Source organism: Hypanus sabinus, chromosome 10 (genome assembly GCF_030144855.1).
Source record: "Hypanus sabinus isolate sHypSab1 chromosome 10, sHypSab1.hap1, whole genome shotgun sequence".
NCBI classification, from domain to species: Eukaryota; Metazoa; Chordata; class Chondrichthyes; order Myliobatiformes; family Dasyatidae; genus Hypanus; species Hypanus sabinus.
Window position 1 is genome coordinate 110,200,533 of NC_082715.1, and position 17,922 is coordinate 110,218,454.

The 17,922-nt window shown below is 40.0% G+C and overlaps 1 protein-coding gene across 1 annotated transcript in view; it reads left to right on the forward strand.

Annotated features, from left to right (window-relative positions):
- The window catches only part of LOC132401347 (dynein axonemal heavy chain 8-like), a 674,688-nt gene that overhangs the window by 34,351 nt on the left and 622,415 nt on the right, over positions 1-17,922 (forward strand). The window contains exons 5-6 of the mRNA XM_059983476.1: positions 4,926-5,077; positions 11,750-11,939. Coding sequence (XP_059839459.1) covers positions 4,926-5,077; positions 11,750-11,939 — 342 coding nt within the window. The remainder of the gene's footprint in view (positions 1-4,925; positions 5,078-11,749; positions 11,940-17,922) is intronic.

A 17,922-nucleotide genomic window follows, 5' to 3' on the forward strand; every position in this document is an offset into this window, starting at 1 on the left:
GCAAAAGTGATACAGAGCTGGAGAAGGGAAAGGATCATGGGATGGGAGGCCTTGGGAGAAAGAAAGGGGGAGGGGAGCACCAGAGGGAGATGGAGAATAGGCAAACAACTAAATATGTCAGGGATGGGGTAAGAAGGGGAGGAGGGGCATGAACGGAAATCAGTGAAGTCAGTGTTCATACCATCAGGTTGGAGGCTACCCACCCGGTATACAAGGTTTTGTTCCTCCAACCCGAGTTTGGATTCATTTTGACAGTAGAGGAGGCCATGGATAGACATATGGGAATGGGACGTGGAATTAAAATGTGTGGCCACTGGGAGATCCTGCTTTCTTTGGCAGACCAAGCGTAGCTGTTCAGTGAAATGGTTTCCCAGTCTGCGTCGGGTCTCACCAATATATAAAAGGCCACACCAGGAGCACCGGATGCAGTACACCACACCAGCCGACTCACAGGTGAATTGTCACCTCACCTGGAAGGACTGTCTGGGGCCCTGAATGGTGGTGAAAGAGGAAGTGTAAGGGCAGGTATAGCACTTTTTCTGCTTAAAAGGATAAGCGCCAGGAGGGAGATTGGTGGGGAAGGGATGGGGGGTGGAACGAGTGGACAAGGGAGTCGCGTAGGGAGCAATCCCTGCGGAAAGCAGAAAGTGGGGGGAGGGAAAGATGTGCTTGGTAGTGGGATCCCTTTGGATGCTTGGTAGTGGGATCCCATTTCTAATTACACTTCTTTTGCTCCTTTAATATCTATACCTGAAAGACTACATTTATAATTTTGTTGATCTTTTGAACATGTGAAATCATAAACTCCAGTTTCATAGAAAACTATGCTTTAGTAAAAACATTGTTGAAAAGGAAAAGTAGTGGTCTACTGTTGGCCTTGACATCAGTTTTTGAGGAACTTTACAGGGTCCCTCTGGGGTACAAATGCCTTAATTATGGGGAGCTGTAAATTTAGGTGAGCTTCCATAAATATTAGTAAATTCAAATGAGAACTGGCCTTGGAAAACAGTGTTTACAGGTAGTCTTCCCACAGCAATTAGACACAATTTCCCCTTGAGGCTGTCATTTATTTTGTAGGAGGCCACTTAAACAACTTCATTTGGAAATTGACTACCAGTCACATTTTATATGCCTTATTAAGCAATGTCACATCCTCTGATACTTGAAACCCATCAATATCAGCCATTGAGTGCGACATCCTGATTCTGTATTATTGTAATTAGGCAGGGGAAGAACATGAGTAAGATGATGATTAGTGCTCATCAACACCATAGAGATGTGATTACCATATTGAGCAATTTTGCACATTTTCTGACTTGGGGACAAAATGAACGTATGGATGTTCATAAAAATGAAACTACTGTAAATGAGTTCTGCCCACATTGGGAAAATATTAACAGAAATTAATAATGGTATTTGGCAACCAATTTGGATTTATTGATGGGAAATAATGAGGTTAGAAAGCTGGGTATTGGGGAATGTGGTGCATTGAACTTTCAGAAAGACTTTAAGGTGATCATGAGGTTATTTAAAAATGTGAACATGGGAAAATATTGGTGTGGATTGAACAACAGTAAGTTGGGGGAATTGGGGTGATGCCGCTATCTATAATCTGTATCAATAATTTGAATGGGGGGGGGTTTCAAATTTTTAATACAATATAAAAGTTTTTCAATTTTGGGTAACAGTGTGAGTTGTGAAGGGGATGCAAAAATGTTTCAAGAGGATAGGCAGTCTCATAAATAAGTGAGGTCATGCTGTTGTACCTCTAGCAGGTAGGAGCTATAGATTTGGAAGGTATTGTCTTTGAGTGCTGCACTTCATGCTGTAGGTGGTACAATACTTTGTTAATGTACATTGGTAGTGGAGTGAGTGTATGGTTGAACCTATCAGGTGGCATGTTACATACTCTATGGTGTTCAGCTTGAATGTGATTGAAACTACATTCATCCAGGCAAGTGGAAAGTATTCCACCACATTTCTGAGTTGAGCCTTGTAGATGGTAGACAAGTTTTGGGGAGTTTGGTGATATACTCTCAGTAGGTTTCCTAGACTCTGGCCTGCTCTGAGCAATAGACACAGACACAGGCCCTTTGGCTCAACCAGCCATTCAACCATGTTGTTCAGTTAACTTGTCCCACTTTCCTTTGTTTGGACCATGTTCTCTAAGTCCCTCCATGTACCTATCCAAGTACTACTTAAATGATACTATTGTATCTGCCCTAAGCACTTGCTGCCTCATTATCTGAGGAATTGTGAATGGAGTTGAACATTGGCTGTTATCATTGAGCATTCCTATGTCTGACTTTACAATTGAAAGGCTAGTGATGAAGCAGCTGAACACTGCTTAGTTGCTCTGAGGAACTCCTGGCTGAGTTGATTGACCATGAGCCATCATAATAATTTTCCTTTGTGCTAGGTATGATTTCAACACACAGAGGGTGTCCACTCAGATTCCCATTGATTAATATTAGCTATAAAAAGTCAGATAAACTGGATTGTTTCCTCTGGAGCATCAGAGCCTGAGGGGCAACTTCATACGTGTAAAAATGGTCAGAATCTTTTTCCCAAGGTGGAAATGTTGGATTAGTATAATAGCGCATAGATTAAAGGTAGAGGGCAAACATCAAGGAAGATTTGCCAGATGGGTTTTTACATAGAGAGTGGTGGGTGACTGGAAGAGGTGGAGGAAGCAATGTTTAAGAGGCAACTGTGTTCCCCCATTCTCTGACTTCGTGTTCAGGCTGATGGGACTTATTTGGAATGGCATTGTGGTCAGCTCAGTCACATGGGCTGAAAGCCCTGTCCTGAATTGAACTGTTCTGATTATATGATTCCAGGTTATTCAGGGTTCCTTGATGCCATTCTGGATCAAATTCCTCTCACTTCAACTCTGCAGTTTAGCCCTCTTGTCCATGTTTGAACTATAAAAATGAGGTCAGGAATTGGAGGGATCCGAATTGTATGGGGTGAAATTCAGTTTCAATCTGCAAGTGATGATTTGGAGCTGGAGATGTTTGGAAAGGTTTGTCGCTGTGGAAATGAAATTTGTTCTGCACCTTATTGGAGAGGTGGAAGTGACTGACTGTAGTTGAATTTAAAAAAAAGAGATTCTGCAGGATTCCATTCCTAGAAGAGAAGTGGCAGTAAATGATATAGTAATTAAAATTCAAAATAACTGTTTGCTCTTCAATTGTTCTCATTCATTTATTAATTATATTGGTCTGTAAACATTGAAATAACTTGGCAACACCCTGTCAGATGCATTCCTTTTATCCTATCCATCTAACCCCAATCCCCACTTTTCACCATAAAATGTTAAATCTTGTTTCACTGTTACTGCCTGACCTGACTGAATTGATGTAATTGTTACAAGCTGAATCTGCAACCTCTGTATATTTGCCTTGATATATTTTTTAATTCAACATTTAACTTGATGGTGTAAAATGTGCACAAAGGTGGCATAGATTCACACTGACACAGCATCTAAACAAGCTCTTCAATGCACATGCCAACAAAAATTTTTGAGCTACTCCCGCTTGCGTTTGGCCTAAATCCCTCTGAGCCTTTCCAATCCGTGTACTTGTCTAAATTCTGAAAAGCCCCTGGCAGCCTATTCCATATCCCCATCATCCTTTGTGTGGTAGGGGAAGTTCCCTTCTGATTCCCTTCACCTTTACTCTCTCACCTTGTACGTATGCCTTCTAGTTGTAAACTATGCTACCTTGGGAAAAGGCTGTAACCATTCACCTCATCTAAGCCCCTCATGATTTTCTAGATCTCTGTAATGTCAGCCTCTGACCCCTCCTCTCCAAGAAAAAGGCCTCAGACTATCCCGTCTCCCCTCATGTCAAGACCTTCTGTTTCAATTACAACTTTGAATCTTTTCAACATTCTTTCCAGCTTAATTACATCTTTCCTCTAGCCCAGTGACCAGAACTGCACACAGTACTCTGTGTGGCCTCAGTAACAACCTGTACAAGTGGAATATGACATCCAAAAACTTGTACTTGGTGCCCTGACTGCTGAGGGAAGCATGCCAAAAGTGTTTGTCATCTCCCTTTTGCCACTTTCAAGGAACTATGTGCTTGTCATCTAGGTCTCTCTGTTCTACAGCCTTCTCTAGGACCCTGCCATTTTACTGGGCAAGTCCTGCAAAATACAATTTGCACTTGTCGGAGTTAAATTTTGTTTTTTTTTGTAGCTTATGATAGTATATCTCCCATTGCATGTCAGGTGGATTGTCAAAAATTTCATCATGTTTCATTGTTTTCCTTGAATCCCAGTCTGAACTTTTCTTTGCTTCAGTCAGTAGTCATGGTTAATGAAGAACCTGCGAACGTTGTCCAGAGTCTTGTTTCCTTTCCCTATTCCCTTTAAATCCAAATGTATTGTCCTGGATCTTGAGTTTTCCCACCCAATATTATCACTTAAGCATTTGAAAAAAGTTAGGTCATACATTTTCATGGTGACTAATTGGAATTATTGTGATTTTGTTTTTGGGAGTGGGTAGTCAGGCCACAGAGAACAGAAATATAATTTTAAAATGGACGTTCATCACATTTTCAGAACTGTTTTGATATTTTTGACACTAGTCTCAATATGAATATTCTTTTGTGGGTGTAAAGGAAGTGGAAAAGGGAACAGGATCATGGTCCCCTGTATAATAATTGGTTCCAATGTATAGTTTAAAATGTGTAATGTAGTGTACTTGTAGACCTAGAGATACATTTCTAATTATTGTATGGATGCAGGATTCAGCAGTGTTAGCTTCAAAAGTTTAGTTCCTTTGAAATACATTGAAATGTACAGTGTTCTGCCATTGCTGTAACAATTCTAAGAAGGTAATTGTTTCTATACATTTCTGCATATTTGTGAATGTGAAGGCTAAATTGTTGACTAACTCTTTGATTAATTACATCTAGAGTGCGGCCGAATGATTTCTGGAGTTGCTAAGGGGACCCAAATGAAGAGATTATTTATGGGCAATTTATTCAGTTCAAGCCTTAGTGGCCTATGTTTATTCTTTGTGAGGTACAAAAATGATGTTCCTATCACAGCAAGAAATATTAATGAGGTATGAATATTTTGCATTTTATTGATTTATTATTTTAAGAATCGTAGAGAAAGTCATAAAGGGATGCAGAATGGAACAGGTCCTTTGACCCAGTGAATCTTTGCCAACCAGTCAGATAGATCTTATTTTTATTCCCATTTTTTGTTCTCTGTATTCTTATCAGTTTCTCCCAGTTCTCCCCACTCACTTGCATGTTAAGGATAATTTACTGTAGTCAATTAATCTCCTAATCAGTATGCTTGTGGGATGTGGGAGGAAACCAATGTTATTACAGGAAGAATATGCCAATTCTACATAGACAATACCCAAGGTCAAGATTGAACTGAGGTCTCTGGTGCTGTTTGGTAATGCTCTACCAGCTGCACCACTGTGCCATCAAATTTATTTATTATTTGATGATATTAACTTGGAAAAAATTTCAACATGGATTGAAAAGAAATAGTGAATACTTAAAACTGGAAATTCCAATACAGTACCTATCAGCCACTGAAAGGCAGGAGAAAGATCAGAGCACATCATCCACTAATGTGGATCAAGTTTATCATCGCAAGATGACTTTTTTCAAGACAAGCTTTTCTCCTGAGCAAGATGTAGTTGTAATATTGGACAAGCAAAACAAAGATTAAGGAAGAGGTATACAGAAAGGCAAGCTTTATTTAAAAGCAGGTAAGTCATTGGGCCCAGGTGAGATGCACCATTATTTTGCTAAAGGATGCAAAATGATTAATTTAGAGCCCTGGTATAATCTTTCACACACAGTTATGGAAAATATAAAAGCAACAGGGTAGTTATGTAGGGTAACTTTAATTTCCCCAATATTGATGAGGGCTCTCATAGTGCCAGAGGCTTAGATGGCAGAATTTTCTGTTGCATCCAGTAAGGTTTCTTGATGAAGTATGTAGAGAATCCTACCAAGAAAGCGGCCCTACTAGATAATAGTTGGGAAATACTAGATGATATTGGGAAATGAGCCTGCCCAAGTGATTGGCGTTTAAGTGGAATAGCATTTTTGGGAACACTGATCTCAATTCAGTTTTCAAATAGTTATAGATAAGGGTAAGATTGGACTTTGGGGGAAGGTGCAGAACTGGGGAAAGGCTAACTTACAACAGCATTGGGCAGGAACTGGAGAGAGCTTTTCTTGAGCAGTCCACATCTGACATTTGGGAGTCTTTAAAAGGTGAATTGGTCATAATTCAAGACCAATATCTTTACAGCATAAGAGAGACTGTACATGTAGTAAAAAGAAAAGAAGAAAACTTGCAGGAAATCAGGAAGGCTGGAAGTGCACTTAGTGTACATATCCTATTATGCACATATTACATATTACAGTATAGCAGAGTATGGGTCCTTCAGCCCATGATGTTGTGTTGACCAATATAAACCTCCTCCACCATCAATCTGACCCAGTGGTTCTCAAGGTTTTTTTGGGTTACCACCCCGCTTCGCTCCCAGAACACATTCCTAGCGACCTGTCTCCCTTTCTGGCCATTGCACAACAATTACAAAGAATTTTGATATACAATGCACTGTGGCAGAGAAAAGAGGAACTGGAAATTCCAAGCAGTGATAAATAATTCTAAAAAACATCAAATTTTTTATAAGGCCAGAAATAAAATTTATATCTTTATTTAACTACATTAAAAATAATTTTTGTCACCAATTTTAGAGCTTACATTAGTAGTTCAATTCTTCACGACTTCATTGCTTTTTCTTTTGGTGGGATGGATGGGCTTGGTGCAGCTTCTCAACATCAGACTGAATGTTACTCAGAAGGAGTCTCAGATCCCCGAGTTCAGTAACTTGCAGTTTGTTTTGTTGTTTGAAGGAAATTGGGTGACTACACTGAACCAGTGCTCCACTAAGTACGGTGGTGAAAGTCAATAACTTCTTTATTGATATAAGATGATGAGAGGCATTGATTGTGTGGATAGTCAGATGTTTTTTCCCCCAAGGCTGAAATGGCTGACACAAGAGGGCATAATTTTAGGGTGCTTGGAAGTAGGTACAGAGGAGATGTCAGGGGCAAGTTTTTACACAGTGGTGAGTGCATGGAATGGGCTGCTGGTGACTGGTGGAGGCACATACAATAGGATCTTTTAAGAGGCTCCTGGATAGGTTCATGGAGCTTGGAAAAATAGAGGGCTATGGGAAACCCTAGGTAATTTCTAAGGTAAGTACATGTTTGGCACAGCATTGTGGACCAAAAGGCCTGTATTGTGCTGGAGGTTTTCTATGTTTCTATCTTGGCCTTTTTCCACAATGCAGGATAGCATTCAGAGATTTCTGTCTGTAACCAAAATTCTTTGATTTATTTTTCTTTTTGGAACCTCAACTTCAGCTCAACATCGTTGTGTAGTGAGATCAGTTCTTCCTCCATTCTTCCTGTTCGATCCTCACTACAAATGTTCAGGAATGGATTTATTACCCAATCTAGAATTCGAATCAAGAGCAGATCCTGAAATCTCTCTGACGTGTCTTTATACAGCTCACCCAGGAGGACACAATATACTTACAGATCATTATCTGGTATTCCTCCTTTCTCTTACAACTCAGAGAGGCTCGTTGATTGGAGAAGGTTGCAGCAACCAGTGTTGCACTGAAATAGGGTTAACTTTGGCAGAGTTGTGGAGGCAACTGATTTGACTTTCTTAAGATCCACATTTCCTTACAACTGAAGTTTCAAAAAACTCGTAAGTGCCTCAGGCAATTTCTTTTTGCGAGCCATCTGACTTCTGTGTGCTACAGCAAATGTTCAACCTGTTCATCATTCTCAATTATAAGCTCTCAATAAGTCGAGAATTGAGAGCATGGGACTTGATTTTAATTACTGCATGTTAACAATATTTAATGATTTACTCAGCTGATCACTTTTTTTCCAACCAGATGTTTCTGAATTACATAGTACAAATGTTTGTAAATGGTAATGTTAGGTAAAGAGTTTTTTTTTCAAGAAATTAATCACCCTATGGTGGCACCCTGTCATTGATGGTGCCCCATTTGTAGCACGAGCAAGAATGTTCGTGATTGGACCATCCTTCTCTTAGAAAAATTGTTCAACAAACTGAAATATTGACTCCCCCTTTGTATCTGTTTCTAATCCCCTTGCAAATAATACTCTTGAACCATGCTTTGCGTCTTTTATGGAGCAAACATAACCAAGATGCAAAGCTTTAAGTTGACTCATCCAACTGCACAGCAAACTCTGTTGTCCAAAGTACGTTGCACAATGTGTCTTCCACATTCTCAGACATTTCATCTATTTGTCTTTGAGTTTTCACTGAGCAGACTTGCTTTAATTATTTTGTCTGTGACTTGTGCAAAACTGTGCTCAGGACCTTGCTGACGGCTGGCAGAATCGGTTCTTCTCTAATTGTATAGGGCTTTCCAGATTTAGCAATGAGCAATGAAATGTTGTATGAAGCATGCAAATCATCACTGTTGTGACGTGCTGGCCAAGTGACTGAAGATGAGCCACATTCTTCTTTGTTTTATCAGAGTGTATTCTCTTCAAATGTTGAAGGAGCCCGGATGGTTTCATTTCCTCATTTGAAAAATCTTTTTCACACAACCTACAGATTGGCTGCTGCCAGTTGTTTAGTGCGTGTATAAATCCATATTTCATATTCAGAGTGTGTATTTAATATTTCAGTAATATTTGAGTAGGGTGGCTGGTGGTGTAATGGCATCAGTACTGGACTTCAAGGCAGATGGTCCTGAGTTCAAACCCAGCTGGGTCCCAACCTGGGCAGCAACAGTGTCTGTGCAGAGGAAAGGCCTGGCAGTCTACCTCCGTATCTTGCCATGAAAATGCATAGATAACCACACCTATCCATTGGGTCACCATGTGTCAGTGATGACTCGATAGCACTTCTTTTTCCTTTGATAATGTCTCTGCCATTTTCATTATGGATTAACAACCACAGTCTGTTGTCTATTGTTTAGGTCCAATGATTAATAAAGGGGAAATTTATGATGTCATCTTAGCTCAGGCAAAACTGGACTCTCTACCTCAAGGTACATAAAGTGAGGCAGCAATATCTCAGTTGAGCCATGGCCTAGAGAAGTGCAGTCAACACCATTTGAAAGGGCAGATTGTGAACTTTATCCCACTGAGCATCGTACCCTGATTCACAGGAAGTGTATCACTGTGTGATTAGGAATGGAAATTGCACAAGCTAGCCTTCTCTGTGGTAGAGAAGCAATAATGGGTGGGCTACCCCCAGAAATGACATGATTTCTTCAGTCCTGATTTCCCATGATATGCCAAGTACACAAGTGTCAACCACTCCACTATTTGTTCTGGTGCTCTGGTTCTCATCCCCTGCAACTCTAGTTTTAGCAGCCAACTCCTTAGCCACATTTTAAACTGTATGACCTTCCTATTTCTGGCTTCATCAGTATGTGGCACGTGGAGCAATCCTGGAAGTCCTGTCCTTTCACTTAGCACCTAGCTCTTTGAACTTACTACAGAACCTCAACACCCATCCTTTCCCCATGTTATTGGTACCGATATGGACCATGACCGCTGGCTGCTCACCTTCTCATTTAAAAATGCTGTGGACTCGATCCAAGATGAACCTGACTCTGGCACCCAGGATGCAACAGACCATCCAGGAATCTAGTTGTCACTCTCAATACAGCTTACCTCTTCTTTCTCCCCTTCCCTCTGAGCCACAGAGCCAGACTTAGTTCCTCATACTCAACCACTGTGCTTTCTCTGCTAGATCATCCCCTCCTTGATTCTAATTTTTTATCCTTGAATCTAATTTTTGAGAAATTATTATGAGTATATAATTTTGATATGAGCCTGTTATTCTTGTTGAAATTTTTAGCCCTTGTGTTCAGACTTTTCCATGACCACATCCTTTCCCCATTTTGTGTTTTGGCCTGAATTCTTCTAGCTCTGGCTTGCTGAACAGAGTTCGACCAAGATTTTGGTTTCCTACCAACATCTGCTAGACATTTAGTCAGAGTCGCAGAGCTGTACGGCACAGCAACTGGCCCCATGACCCAACTTGTCCATGCCAACCAACTTGCCTAAATCCTGTTTCTCTGTGTTTGGCCCATATACCTCTAAATTATTCCTATCCATGTGTGTTTAAATATCTTTCTACCATTTCCTCTGGCAACTTGTTCCATATACCTAATCACCCTCTGACAATATGAAGTCAAGGAGAAAAACATTGTCTTACAATGGGAAGGGCTTGTGACCAAAATTGGTTGAGTAAAAATTCACATTTTTCAGCACTACTGCTAGAAGTGGGTTCATGTCAAAAGTCACAGTGCATGCCCTGAGTGTAACTTATTAATAGATTAGCTGAAACAGCAATATTTTGTCCACATTACCCTTGAGATACAGCTAGTTAACCCCAAGTGTACAACATGCATGAAACAGCAAGTAACCTCACAGGTCTAGGAGCAGCACCGGCAGTTATTATAGACTGGCCAAAGAATTGCATGAACTTTATTAGTCTATCCATTTTCAACAACCTTCTGCACACACAAACCACCTGTGGGTCGAGCACCCTCTGTGGGTGTGCAAGAAATTGTGAAGACCCTGCATTGATTGCAGCATGCTGTTGTGCGGAGGGTCTTGGGAGTGCTTGTTCATGAATCGCAAAAAGTTGGTTTGCAGGTACAATAGATTATTAAGAAGGCAAATGGAATGTTGGCCTTCATTGTTAGAGGGATTGAAGTCAAGAGCAGGGAGGTCATGCTGCAGCTATACAGGGTACTGGTGAAGCTGCACCTGGAGTACTGTGTGCAGTTCTGGTCTCCATACTTGAAGGATATACTGGCTTTGGAGGCAGTGCAGAGGAAGTTCACCAGGTTGATTCCAGGGATGAAGGGGTTAACCTGTGAGGAGATATTGAGTCGCCTGGGACTATACTCTCTGGAGTTCAGAAGTATGAGAGGGGATCTTGTAGAAACATAAAACATTTTGAAAGGTATAGATAAGATAGAAGCAGGAAAGTTGTTTCCATTGGCAGGTGAGACTAGAACTAGGGGACATTACCTCAAGATTCCGGGGAGAAGATTTAGGACAGACATGAGGAGAAACTGTTTTTCTGAGGAGAAAGTGGTGAATCTGTGGAATTCTCTGCGCAGGGAAGCAGTTGAGACTTCTTCACTAAATATATTTAAGAAACAGATAGGTTTTTACATAGCAAGGGAGTTGAGGGTTATGGAGAAAAGGCAGGTAGATGGAGCTGAGTTTACAGGCAGATCAGCCATGATCTTATTGAATGGTGGGGCAGGCTCGATGGGCCAGATGGCCTACTCCTGCTCCTATTTCTTATGTTCTTATGACTCTCAAAGCCCTGTGCCTCTAATCTACAGGACAGTCCCTGCTCCTGCCTGCCATATGGGATGTTTTAAATCACAATTGATTCTTACATATTTGATCAAGTCTTGGAATGGTGCAATATACTGTAAATGGTTCAATATAAATGCAGATTTTCATCCTAAACTCCCATCCCTGAAGGTGATTTGTTGAGTAACTGGTGAAATATTTAATATTTTCAGTTTCAAGTACAACAGCGATTTAATCAAGTACATTAATTTTAAATATCTAGCAATATAAAGATGCTGAATAATATGACTGGCTTTGCACTGTGTTTTCTGACTATTTTAAGAATAACTTTGACTAACAGGTATTTTTCCTTGTAGGAGATATTCTTTTCTGTCTTGGATTGTACTGATGGAATACTTAATGGTTCCAGAAATATGTTAGAAAATATCTTTTTGCCTGCCATTTGTGCATCTGAAAACTGGGGAGTACTTAACCAGTCCATACATGGGGAAAAAGAAAAGAGATTTTTCAAAGAGATTATTCACAGATATATTATCTTCTTAAATGGTAAGATATTTCAAATTTCTAAATTATTGTGAGAATTAAACAAATTAAGGCTTGTACTTAGAGGTTATTAAAATATCTAACAAAAGTACTAACAGTTGTGGGTAGCATAGCTATAGTTAACCACAAAGAAATAAAAATATTGGATAAAAAGAGTGAGACAATAATAAACATAAAGTGAAGAAAACTCATAGGTGAATTAGTTTTTCAAATATCCCAAGAAAAATGGACTCTAGAGAAGTTGACTTTAGTTTCAATGGAATTCTAACTTTGAAATAGTACTACAGGGATCAGTGCTTGGGCCCCAGATCTTCACAATATATTTCAGTGATCTCAATGAGGGAACCAAATGCAAAACTTCCTAACACCTCGATGATGTGAAACTGGATGGGATTGTAAGTTGTGAGAAGCTCACAAAGAGGCTTCAGGTCAATTCACACATGCTGAATAGGTGCTCAGATACATGGTTGGTGTCTTGTGAATTTACCCACTTCTGTAAGTAAACCAGAATTTCAGTATTATTTAGATGATGACACTTTGGGAAATGTTGATGAATGAAATGACATGGGTATCCTTGGACAACAGTCATTGAGAGTAAACCCAGGTAAGGCAAGCAGTTGGGAGGACCTGACTGTGCCATACAAACTGATGGCTTTCTGTTCACTGGATGGGAGTAAAAGGTGGAGCCTCTGATTAAGAAAATCTTTTGTGGTGCTTGGACATGACAGTCCTGCTGAGTTTCTTCTCACCAAAGGTGGACTACCTCAGAGTAAAATTCCATTTCCGCTATCCTGATGGCATTCTACATTCCATCCCAATTGGATGTGAAAGTTGCTGTTAATGTATTTTATTAATCTTAATCGTCTAGAAGCTGTATACCCTGAGGCTCTGTTTATCATAGCCGATGACTTCAATCAGGCCAACTTAGAGTATGCTATCAAAATACTGCCAGCATGTCTTCTGTCCCAGCAGGGGCCCCAAACATCCTCAGCCTTTGCTACACTGCTCAGCTCATTATGAAAACCAGCTTCCTGTCCATGGATTCTTGTCTATGACTCTCACTCCTCTGGAAGAACAGCCAATATAATCAAAGACTGCACCTACTGGACTTGCTCTCTTCTGTCCCCTTTCATTGGGCAAAGGATACAAAAGACTGAAAGAACATACCACCAGGCTCAAGGACAGCTTCCACCCTGCTGTTATAAGACTGAAATGATCTCCAGAATGATAGATCTTGACCTCACAATTTGTCTTCATATAGTCTTGCACCTTGTATTCTACCAGCACTGCATAGCATCATATTCTGTTTTCTATTCCTGCTTTTCTCTTGTATTACTGGGATGTACTTAAATTCTGAAATGACAAAGTTGTTCATTGTAACTCCATATGTAACAATAATATGTTGGCCTTCATTATAAGAGGCTTGAGGACAGAAGTAATAGTATATTGAACAATGAGATAAAGGCATCAAGAGATATGAGTAGAGTGAAAATATGATGCTGAGATCTAAGAGCTGCCATGATTGTACTGAATGGCAAAGCAAACTTTTATAACCTTGAAGTCTATTGCTCACCTCCCAGCATCTGACATCACTCAGGCCCTCACATACTTGCCACTCCCCTCACCTCCATTAATCTATCACCTGCCAGCTCTTGCTCTATACTTTCTCTTTGCTCCTTTAGACGAGCTATCTCCTGTCTTTCTTTCCAAACTAGATGAAGGATTTTGACTCAATGTCAACTGTCGTATTTTCCTCCATAGATGCAGCCTGATCTGCTATGTTCCTCAAGTGCTTTGTGTATTGTTCTATTATACTCTACGCTTATGATTGTGTGGCTAGGCACAGCTTAAATGCCATCTATAAATTTAATGATAGTAGCATTGTAATTGGCAGATTCTCAGATGGTGACAAGGATGCATACAGGTCAGCTGGTTGAGTGGTTGTAACAATAAACTCACACTCAATGTCAGCAGGATGAAGGAATTGATTGTAGACATTTTGAATGGGAAGTGGGGAGAACACACATCAGTCCTCATTGAGGGCTGAACATGGGAAAGGACAAACAACTTCAAGTTCCTGGGTGTCAAGATCTCTGAGAATCTATCCTGGAGTGAACAAATTCATGCAATGACAAAGAGGGCTCGGCAGCAGCTCTGCTTCATGTGGAGTTTGAGAAGATTTTATATGTCACCAAGACTCTTGCAAATTTCTGCAGATGTGTGATGGAGAGAAGGACCCACACAATTTTTGAAGAACAGCTTCTTCCCTCCATTATCAGAATTCTGAATGAGCCATGAGCCCATGAATACAACTTCATTATTCTCTTTACACTACTTAGTTTTGTAACTTGTAGCAGTTTTATATTTTCTGTTGTACTGCTACCACAAAACAACAAATGTCATAATATATGTCAGTGATAATAAACCTGATTCTAATTCAGTAATAGCAAAACTACTAGATTGTTGAGCTTTGGGGGAAGTCAATCAGATGTTCTAACCCAGTATTCATTTATATGATTCCAGAACTATTGATGCTATTGACTTATAATTACTTCCTTGAGGTCCACAGCCCAAGAATGATCAAAATCAAAAAAAATCACAACTTGGTGTGTTATTTTGAAAAATAAGCTAATGGCGCTGGAAATAACATGTTAGTGTGGTTAGCAGGTTTACTAACCAGAGCACAGGCAAAAATATTTTTTTTTCTTGAACGGCAAGATATAAAGAGGGGTGTGCCAAAGGGTTCTGTTCTGGTGCCTCAACTTGTTGCTGCATCCATTAAAGATGTTCAGTTTGCTGATGTCACAAGGATAAATAGGAAAGGAAACTTTGATAAGAAGAATTAAAAAAGCAGATTGTTATCAAAGTGGAGAGGGATCTGCAGTGCCTATAAAAAGTATTCACACCCCACCTTGGAAGTTTGTATGTTTTATTGTTTTGTGTTGAATCACGGTGGATTTACCACATAACATCAAAAGCACACTATCCCTACTAAGAAGCATGGTGGGGGCTGCATCATGATGCTTCACTGCAGCAGGTTCTGGCAGACTTGTGAAGGTAGAGGGTAAAATGAATGCAGCAAAATACAGGGAAATCTTAGAAGAAAACCTGAAACCGTCTGCAAAAGAACTGTGACTTGGGAGAAGATTCGTTGTCCAGCAAGACAATGACTGCAAGCATAAAGTCAAAGCTACATAAAGCAAAAAAAAACAGAGTTAATGACCTGGAGTGGCCAAGTCAGAGTCCAGACCGCAATCCTATTGAGACTTGAAAAAACTGCTCACTCAGGGTCCCCATGCAATCTGACAGAGCTTGAGCAGTCTTGTGAGGAAAAATGAGGAAACATTTGCAGTGTCCAGATGTGTAAAACTGATGGAGACCTGTCCACACAGACTCAAGGCTGTAATTGCTGCTAAAGGTGCAACTACTAAATACTGACTTGAAGGGGGTGAGTAATTACACAATCAATTATTTTATGTTTAACAATTGTAGTAAATTTAGACCAATTTGTAGAAATGTGTTTTCACTTTGACTCAAAAGAGACTTTTTCTGTTGATTAGTGTCAACAAAGCCAAATTAAATCCACTGTGACTCAATGTTGTAAAACATGAACACTTCCCGGGGGTGGGGGGGGGGTGAATACTTTATAATGGGCTCTATAATTATTATAGTGCATTACTCATAAAAAGTTATTAGCAGGTTCAACAGTAAGAAGGCAAACAGCATGTTTGCTATGGGATAGTACAGCATGGAAAAAGGCCCTTCAGTCTAATTGGTCCATGCCAACCATAGCATCCTCTCTGCCAGTCCCCATTGCCCATGTTCAGCCCATAACTGTCCAAGCTCCTCCTCCTCCTCTTTTATCCAAATACTCCTTAAATGTTGCAAATATATCAAACACTTCCTCATCGAAGTTCCAGGGACTCTACCTATCTGTGCCCTCTGCTTTTGGTCTCTCTGGCCATGGGGAAAAGACTATGATCGTTCACTGAATCAATATCCCTCATGATATTATAAACTCTTTTGAGGACACCCTTCATTCTCCTGCATGCAAATGGATAAAGATCCAGTGTGGCTAACATTTCCCTATAACTCAAACCCTCTAATCCAGGCAGCATCTTTGCAAGTCTCTTCTGCACCCTTTCTAGCTTGTCAATGTTTTTCCCATAACAGGACAACCAGAATGATACACAATAATCAGAGTGCATCAATGATCTGTATGTATTACTGCTACATTATGTTACTACTCCTAAGCTCGATGTCCTGACTGATGAAGCTAGCATGCCAAGTGTCTTCTTCACCACCTTGTCTACTTTCAGTAAACTGTACACTTGTAGTCTCAGGTCCTTGTGTTCCACAAGACTCAGTGTGCTGCCATTTGTGTTAAGTCTTGCCTTGGTTTGGATGTGTAAAATTCATGACTTCACACTTATCCAAATTGAAATCCAATTTGTCATCCTCAGTCTATCTCCTAACCGAACAAAATCTCTTCTTAACTAAATTCACCAGTTTTCTTTGTAATCTAAGGCTCCCTTACCTTGCCATCCTTGTCCTTCGTCACTACCATAATGCAGCTCCTATACTCTAAACTTGGTCTTTTAACACCCTCCACATGTCAGGTGTGGATGCCCAAAATGTATTGTTTCCAATTAACTCTTCCTAGTTCATATATAATACTCCTCTAATTTGCCCTGTCCAATTTAATGCTCTCATGCAAGGTCTGTACTTAACCTTACTTGTAGCTTAAAGCTGTCTTAAGGATATGTGATTACCATTTCCTCCTAAAACACCTATCATTCCAGGTCTTAGTTGAGTACACTTTCTCCACACAACATACAATATGTTAACATCCTTCCCTAAGTGATGACACCAATATTAATCATGTTGCTCCAAATGTGATTTCACCAGTGCCCCATAAAACTGAAACATAATGTCCTTCCTTTTCTGCCTGTTCTAACAAAAGCGTACTTGATCAGAAATGTTACTTCTGTTTCGCTTCCCATGTAGGCAGCCTGACGTGCTCAGTGCTTCTCGCGTTTTCTATTTTTATTAAGAAAATTCCTACTTTGACATTCAATTTCTCTTGCAATCAATAGTAATATTCTTTAGCTTTCCTAAATATTTGTTGTTTCTGCATATTAGCCATTTATGAATTATGCACTGGATATCCTGATGCCTCTGCATCCTATTCTGCAATATCTTGTCACTTAATTAATAAGGCACTTTATTTTTTTCTCTGCTAAAATGAAAATTTCCTCCTTTCCCACATTATAATCATTTTTTTTATAATCTGTATTTTGCAGTCTCCTTGTGTCCTCCATACAGCTTGTACACAAAAACACAATGAAATAGGAAGAATAGTGGTTACCAGGCTCTTGATGCCCACCTGTCATAGTTATGCTAGCCACAACTCCTCTTCTGTGTCAATTCCCCAAAACACTGTTTCTTCTTTCAAATATGTATCCATCTCTGCTTCAAACTAGCATATTAATCAGGCCTCCATCAGCCCTGCTGGCACAAGAATTTCAGAAATGCATTGCTATAAAAAAAGAAATTTCTATAAACTCTTCTACTCTAATGACTGGTTCCTTAATTTGTAGTTGTGTCCCATTCTTTGTGACTTTCCCATGAGTGGAAGCATCACAAATCCCCATTGGATCTCATGTTTGAATACAATTTCCCCAATCCTTCTAAATTGCAAGGACGCAAACTGCCCTGCCTCTCTGGTTAGGACAATCCTCTCATCACATTAATCAATCTCCTTTGGACTTCATCCATTGGTTGCTATATCCTTTGGTATCTTTGAGCAAAACTTCACGGTATTCTAGCTGTGGTCTCACCAGCTATCTATACAACTAACAAAACCTCCCTGTTCTTAACCTCAACTCCTTCGCAACAACAGGAGCTGGGACTTGGAGCGTGAAATGTGAGAATTTAAAAGAGAGAGGTGTCAGGAGTTTCTGGTGAATTTCAATTAATGGGAGCC